This window comes from Pocillopora damicornis, chromosome 6 (assembly GCF_964200805.1).
Source record: "Pocillopora damicornis chromosome 6, jaPocDami1.2, whole genome shotgun sequence".
Lineage (NCBI taxonomy): Eukaryota > Metazoa > Cnidaria > Anthozoa > Scleractinia > Pocilloporidae > Pocillopora > Pocillopora damicornis.
The window spans coordinates 19,017,205-19,025,056 of NC_142675.1; the positions used below are offsets into that span (position 1 = coordinate 19,017,205).

Here is a 7,852-nt window from a genome sequence, read left to right on the forward strand (position 1 = left end):
CGAAATCTCTTTTGCCTGGCCACATAGTATTTCAACATGGCGGCCGTTAATCGTTTGGTATTTGCTCGAAAATTGGAGAAACTTGGTTTTCTACCGGCTTTAGAAGTTCAAAATGCGATTGTTAGACAGCACTTGGAAAAAATAAAAGTCAAAGAAACAAACAGTGCTAAAAATGTTTTGCTTTTTTATGAGCATACGCCCGTTTTTACCGTCGGAATCCGAAAGAAGAGCGTGGATGCCAAGGAGAAGAGGCGCTTGGAGGATCTTGGAGCTGAATTTCACTATACTAACCGTGGAGGGCTAGTGACATTTCACGGTCCTGGACAATTAGTCTGTTATCCTGTGCTAAACTTAGCTTGTTTCAAGAAAAGTTTACGATGGTATGTTGCTTCCTTGGAAAAAACCTTGACAGAAACTTGTAAGAGGTTTGGTGTTCACGCAGAAACAACTTGTGATACTGGCGTCTGGGTTAAGGACAACAAAATTGCTGCCATAGGTGAGAACAGAAAGGCTCATGGTTTGTTATGAGATAAATTAGAGGACGAAAAAGAACCAGCGCACTTCCCGCAAAGAGGAGGGAACGTAGCTCCCCCCCCCCCCAAATTTTTTTCTATATGGGAAGAGGTGGGGCAATGAAGGAAGGAAAATCTTAGTGCTACTACGTCATTTTGCAAACGTCAGTTCACTCCGCAGATCAGAGTATGGCAAGTTCATGCCTCGATCTTAGTGCAACTACGTCATTCCTCAGTTCACTCTGCAGATCAGAGTATGGCAAATTCATGCCTCAATCTTTTCTTAAATGCCTGTTGCCTATACTAGAATCATACTATGCATGTGGCAGCCATGAAACTAATGTCTGCGTTACTCAGCAAATGCAGTGAGATGGAAATGTGTACGAGAATTGCAAATTTGAATTGCTGTACCATGAAAATCTGAAGCATTAAACAGCAATTGCACAAACCTCTTGCATTTTTTCTTGCACATTCTGACTCAGATGGACCTTGGACTATAGAGATAGAACAAGAACAATTTTGCCAGGAAATGAGATACATGACTGTCTTAGGTAAATTGCCACAGGAAATTCAGTAAATATTTGAAACTTCTCAAATATTTACTGTGTTGTTTAGGGTCTGTCAGATCGACCTGCTCTCTCAATTTTTCAACATGTGTGTACCCCCATTTTAAGAGGTAGCATCCAGTTCATGTAGCTGTACTATAGAGAGACTGATCTCATATAATGGTCACTTCTGGTTTAACCCTTTACAGCCCAGCATCAGTATGCATATTTTTTATACTGTTTTCTATACAGTCCCTATAGAGTGTTGACAATGAGAATTTGTTGAACAATCAAGAGCGTCATTAGTATGTTATCATTTCCTTTATTCTTCTGACCTCTATGTCTGATTCAGAAAGGATATTGTTGGGAGATATTTAATGTTACAGGGCGTGAAATTAACTTTTTTTTTCTTATAGCCACTTGGCTCCTAAATTCTTCAAAGTGGTAGCCAATTCAAAAAAAGTTGGTCGCCATTTTCAAAGACAAACAAAATCTTTCTTTACGCTGTCAGCGTTCTAGATAGACCCTCCAAAATTAAGTTAGGGAAAAGGTCTTTAATGTGCTACAAAGTGGACACTAGGATAGATGATATACAATGTTCAGGCTCATCTAAATCCAAGATGGCATCTAGTTATCGATCGAGATGCATGTGCTACGTTTTGGAAACAAACCAAACGAGGAAGTTTGCCGCGGATTTATCTTTGCAAATCTTTTTAATTCACTATATCTCTTGGTAAGGTTATGATGAAACGTTCTAGTCGCCAATTTGGCGACTAACTTTCAGGATTTGGTCCTGAAAGTGAAAAATTTAGACGCATTGGCGCCTGTATTAGGCGCAATTTCACGCCCTGTGTTAGTCACTTGTAAGGGTCAAAGAGTTAATTACCTTATAATTAATGCTCCACTTGTGTTTACAGGTGTTCATGCAGGTCATTGGATCACTACTCATGGCATTGCACTGAACTGCAATATTGATCTGAGTTGGTTTGAACAATTTACACCTTGTGGGATTATTGGTAAAGGTGTTACATCACTTACAAGAGAGACTAACCAAGTTGTACAAACCAAGGATGCCATTGAACCTTTTATAGAATCCTTTGAGGATGTGTTTGATTGTACAGTTGTGTGGGATGATGAGGAGGATCTTAAAATGAATGGTAGTTGACCTAGAAAAACTGATTTAATTCTTTCACCCCCAATATTTCATTATTAATTCTCCTCTCTGTCTACCATACAGCAGATGTTAGTTCTGAGAGTCTTTGTTATTGGATCAACCAATGATCATGTAATTAATATTTTTTTACTCTCATTACATGTCTGCTTGATATTGTATTGATATTTGGAAGGGGAAAGTCTGTCCTTGTCACTCATGAGAGTTAATCCTTTAACTCCAAAGATCTCATTAGTAATTCTCCTTACTGTCTGCCATATAGTTCTTGTGATGTTAGTTTGGAGAACTTGGTAAGGGATCAACTAATAATTCCCTAATTAAGATTTTTCTTTTTTCTCATCACTTGTCTACTTGGTATTGTAAGGAGAAATTCTGTCTTGGTTACTCATGGGAGTTAAGGGGTTAAAGAAAAAAAAAGGAAGAAATTTTTTACCTGTCCACAAATAGAAATTAAAGGCTTCCACTATTTAATATAGAATTTTGAAAGGATGTTTTTATATGTGTCAAATTAAATAGAATAATGAGATTACTTTACAGCACTCTTTTCATCTGTTATACCAAGATTTTGTTCTCAGTTCAAATTTTGCTCCTCTGTTTACATCTTATTATCAGACATCAGTATCATCAATATTTGGATGTTCTGATGTTCATGAGCCAGTTCTTTCTTACTAGTTTAACAATAATTGTTCAATTATTGGCCATTATCAGATTATGTTGAAGCAAGGAATCAATGAGATGAGTAGCACAATCACCATACTCACTTCTGTAACATGTATGGAAAATGTGAAAATTGCTAGTTTGGGACAAAATCACTTCTTTAGGTCTGTTTTAAACTCACATTTATTATTACAACTGATTTATTTCAAACTATTTTATTTTTGTCACATTTGATTCAAATTTGTATTTACCCATAATCCCTTGTGGGTGTGGTCTTTTTCACAAATAATCAATTTCGAGTTCACTGACACAGTAAAAAGTAGAAATAATAACATTTTGTATTACATGGAGGCTAGTATCTCCCTAGTGAGATCAACTGGCACTCTAAAAACTGACTTTCTGCCTCTTTTTACAACTTGAAGATCACATCATCATTTTTCTCTTGGAAATTCAGCTCTCTTTTTGCGATTCTTTTCATTATATTTTAGATTCCTTAGCCTATTCTTTTCCTGTTTTTTCCTCCTCCACTCTTTGATCCTCGCAAGCTTTTCTTCCTTTTCGTTAACCATACCTCTTGTCAAGCGCACTTGTCGTGACCGGAAGCGAGTTGTGTTACCTTTTTATGTTACGTGCATGAACTGATTGCGAAACGCGTGATTGTAACAATAGGCTATTCATCTTAAGGATAAAATATAGAATTACAGACAGATGAGATCGATTTTGGAGAGAGAATACCACGACGTGTACCCACAAAGTGAGAGCTGTAAATCGTGAGAAATATTAAATCTGGTGAAAATCTTCATACGCGAGAGTTTCCTTTGTCGGCGAGCACCATTTCCCGACACACTTGAAGCGATATTTACAGATGGCTAAATCTCAGAAAAATTATTGAGCTTGAAGACCCCCGACCCTTGATAAAATGGCAGAAACCAAAATAGGAAAGGTTACCAAGATATTTTCGACACGGAGATGAAAAGATGAAGGCGAAAATGGCGGAGCAAACAGCAGATTTCATAGCGCTTTTGGTGGCATTTGTGGCGAGACTCCGTTCTCAATATGGCGTCAACATGGTAAAAAGCGTAGCGACTTGGTCAAAAGTGAATATTTTGGCCGTTTCTAAAGATATGGACCCGAAAACTTGGAAATGACAAGAGAAACTTATGAGCATTGAAGTGTAATTGATTTCGAAACCCGACTTTGCCGTGTTTGAAGTATATTAGCGAAGGAGAAGGTAAGTTGATGAAAAATATTATTGCGTAATCAGGTTTTACAAAACCGTAGCGACTGTTTTACACTGATATTTCTCCGTTTATAGTCAATCCTTTAGACTGATTTTTCGCTATTTTAGAACACCAAGTATGAGCATTTGGTTAATGTGTTTTTGTTCCCACAGGATTCCAGTTCAGTCATTCTGCGGACAACAACTTGGTGTACTTCCAAATTCTGAAACCCAGCGTTACACAAAGGATACTTAAGAATAATGAATCTTTTCTATGCGTTTTAATAAACTTGAAATGTCAAAGTTTTGCTCAAATGTAGTGTTTATTGTGTGTTATCATTAGGTGTAATTTGTTTGCTCTAACGAGCTTTCTTTTCAGTGAAAAATGTATTTAAAAAATTTTACCACTGAGATTGTGTTACGCGTTACAACCAAAATTGGCTCGATTTTTCATCTTTCACGGGTATTTTCTCAAAGACAGTAATGTGGTTTTCTGATTTTTTGCTTTAACTATAATCAATAAGAACAATTTTACCTGTAAGCAAAGATTTGGCTTCAATGAAAATGTAAAACAGAAGAAATCATTGAAAGTTTGCAGTCAACCCCCTATGGGCATGGTGATTGTGCTACTCATCTGAGAGAGTTGGATGGAGAGACAAAGTTACTTCAAAGATTTATGGTTTTTTATGCAATGTATGAACTCAGTTAAGGGGTTAAGAGATATTGGAGTTAGAAGATGCTGTTTCAGGGAAGACTATAACATACAAAGTATAGTGGTGCAGCACTGTAAATGAGGAAAGTTGTGTTAACCTTTTAACCCCCAGATCAAATTTTTAATTCCCCTCACTGTCAACTATACAATTCTTATAATGTTAGTTCAGAGAATTTAGTATTGGATCAACTAATTATCTCCAGATTGATATTTTTCTTTATACTCATCACTTTTTTGGTTGATATTGTATTAATGTTGTAAGGAGAAATTCTGTCTTGGTCACTCATGGGAGTCAAAAGGTTTAGAGTTCAGATAAACTAAACTAACTGTTTCCTAACAATTGATGTAGTGAAGCGATATATTTCTTTGCCAGCCTTAAAGTTTTAATGTTAGTGAGCCTTTCTCCGGGTTCAATTCCCGAAAAGTAGTCGGGTATCACCGTGCGAAGGACCTCAAAAGCTTCTTTCAAACGTTGCTGTCTTTTCCGCTCTCTTTCCCTATTTTTCTCCCTTCGATTATCTAGTGGTTTTCCCTGCAGTGAGTATGGATGAGTTGTGCTTTTTTTCTGGTTCGTATTGGATTTGCTTTTGACCTTCTATTTGCTGTGGCGGCGTATCCCAGTCTGTAAAATAGTCTGTGTAATTTTGGAGCTGGTCTTCATTATAACTAAACATCTCGGCCCTAGTATTGGTCAGTTGTAACGCGGCTTCACATGGAAAATGATTGGCTGGGTTGAGAAGCATCTGAGAATTGCAAAACGGTTGAACAAAATGTGATAATTTATCTTTATTTTTTACTCAAAAGTATTCGCGAACTAGTTTAGGCAGCTCTTATATGGAACGATAGATGGGATGGTGAGAGGACCGATGAATTGAAGACGATTCGGGGACAATGTTTCTGAGAGTAAAAAGAGTTGTGTCTGTACATCTGAAAAATAAACCTCTTGTTCATGGCGGAGGGGATTATTTATTTAGCGTACCTTAGTGTGCTTAAAAGTGATCTTGATAACTGGATGTTTCTGTGGTAACTTGCACCGAAACGCGGAGGCACTGGAGGTTCTTTCTTCAAGAGCCTGCTCAATTTAATAACCGACTGTGTGAAGAGATCGGGGAAAAATGAAAGTCAGCTGATCGCTGAAATAGAAAAAGATCACACCTACCAAGTTACGTAAATTAATAAAAATTAGTCCACAAAGCCAGCTTGGTGCCATGTGTTTCGTCCAAGGATTTGTTTAATGAATGAAAAAGAATAAGAATCGGACGGATATTGTCATTAGAATTAAGCACTAGGTCAAAATATCTCACCTTTGACGACAGAAGTTTGAAACTGGAACTTGTTGATGCTTTTTAAAATTTCACGATTTGTACCTCAGTCCTAAAACGATTGCCTATTTAGCTTCGGGTGGAGATTCGTATGCTTGGACTTTTCTGTTAGATTTAACTTATTATCATCAAAGTTGTCACTGATACAGTAAATTCGTTCACTACTCTATTCCCGTTTAGAAGTAAACAGAATGGAAGTAAATGATGTTTTATAATAGACGCATGATGTTTTAAAATAGACGCTTTGTGTTCTGTGAAGCGTTAAATCAACACAGACCTTTCTGTTTCTTGTTTGGTCTAGAAACTTACTTGACCACGTGTTAAACAATTAAAAAAAAAAAAATTTTCCAACCACTTTGAATTCCAGTGTATACACCTGAGTAAACATAGTCACCAGAGTTTTTGAGAGCCAATTCCACGCTGGTTCGTTTCTGAGGAAACGAAATGAAAATTCCGAAAGAAATGACGTTGAATAAAGTAATCAGGATGTTAATACAAAAAAAAAAAAAACAGCGAGCAGTGGTCTTATTATATTTCATGCAAGTGTGATGTCAGTCATATTACAATAGATATGGAACTGCAGAATTACCTCAGTCCACCAGTCATTGAAATATCAGAATACGAATCTCATTTACTGAGGAAAAGTGGAAACTGAATCCATAAAAGGTCAACGAAGGACGCTTCAAAGTGGCCTTAAATCCTTGCCGCCATTATTACCAACTGAGCCAAGAAGCTTCTCTAAAAAAAATCTATAGAAGCTAAAAGTTTCAGAACAAAGAAAGGAAGGCTCGTACATGTCGGTATTTCGTGTTTCACTACAGCCTCCACTTAAGTCAAAAGATTCAATAGCGCAACGTTTGACGGTAGAGACGCGTCGTCAGCCACGACAAGGAAACCATGATTAAAAAGGGCAGGTCGTAAACTCAATTTTTTAGTAGTTTTGCCAGCCCAATTGCAAGGCGAGAGATACGTTTCGCTTCCAGTGTGCCAACACATGTTACATTGCTGTTTCGCTAAAACCCTTGCTCAGAGGGAAAACCCCATCGTCCTCCTAAGATGAGCTTGGGATGTTCGCGTGGCGGAGGTTGGGAGTAAGATTCAGTGAGAAGAGATCCTTGGTTTTTTTGACAGAGTTCGTTCTCCTTTTCGGACCAAAAAGTCGCAACATTTTCAAAGACTTTCAGAGACACCTTTCCCATTTTTCAAGGGCACCACGCACTCGCATCTTAATCATTGACGTTTCTTCATTTCTGAGCACCGAAACACCAATTCCGAGAATTTTAACATACTGTGACAACGAATACATCGGACAGACCAAACGTTAGTTTGGTACACGGTTAAAGGAGCACCAAAAAGCGGTTTTTCTTTGCAAAAAGGAAAATTCAGCTTTATCGGAGCATACATGCCTAACCAACCATACAATTGGGTGGGATAATTCTAAAATTATCACCACTGATCGGCGTTACCACCAGCGCCTTTGTTTGGAGGCTTGGCATATTAACTCCGCCCACGCTCCTTTAAATCGTGACGATGGCGGTTTGCTTCCTGACGCCTATTTACACCTCGTCAGAAAGAAGGCCGCTAATTAGTAATCATATAAAAGGACCTCTTGTTGCAGCGTTTAGATCACCCCTGATGAAGGCACTAAACAGGAGTGTCGAAACGTTGGGTCTATGAATTGTAACTTCTTCAGTTACATTCATTAAATCTGCAA

At 37.7% G+C, this 7,852-nt stretch overlaps 1 protein-coding gene and 2 long non-coding RNA genes across 4 annotated transcripts; 2 read left to right on the forward strand and 1 right to left on the reverse strand.

The window, feature by feature from the left end:
* Position 1: 1 nt before the first annotated feature.
* Positions 2 to 2,754, forward strand: LOC113685118 (octanoyl-[acyl-carrier-protein]:protein N-octanoyltransferase LIPT2, mitochondrial). The gene is made up of 2 exons (XM_027202594.2): positions 2 to 496; positions 1,975 to 2,754. The coding sequence occupies exons 1-2, from the start codon at positions 37 to 39 to the stop codon at positions 2,220 to 2,222; spliced, it is 708 nt and encodes a 235-aa protein (XP_027058395.2). The 5' UTR covers positions 2 to 36; the 3' UTR covers positions 2,223 to 2,754.
* A 753-nt stretch (positions 2,755 to 3,507) lies between these two features.
* On the forward strand, positions 3,508 to 4,419 carry LOC149044316 (uncharacterized). Its single transcript, XR_016188083.1, has 2 exons — positions 3,508 to 4,116; positions 4,279 to 4,419. It is a non-coding gene; the product is annotated as an uncharacterized LOC149044316 (long non-coding RNA).
* Positions 4,373 to 6,257, reverse strand: LOC149044317 (uncharacterized). 2 transcript variants are annotated; one of them, XR_016188085.1, is made up of 3 exons: positions 6,121 to 6,257; positions 5,796 to 5,908; positions 5,420 to 5,559 (listed from the first exon to the last, which is right to left on the reverse strand). It is a non-coding gene; the product is annotated as an uncharacterized LOC149044317 (long non-coding RNA). The 2 variants fall into 2 exon arrangements; XR_016188084.1 differs by lacking the exon at positions 6,121 to 6,257 and having other exon boundaries at positions 4,373 to 5,559; positions 5,796 to 5,933.
* Between the last annotated feature and the right edge of the window lie 1,595 nt (positions 6,258 to 7,852).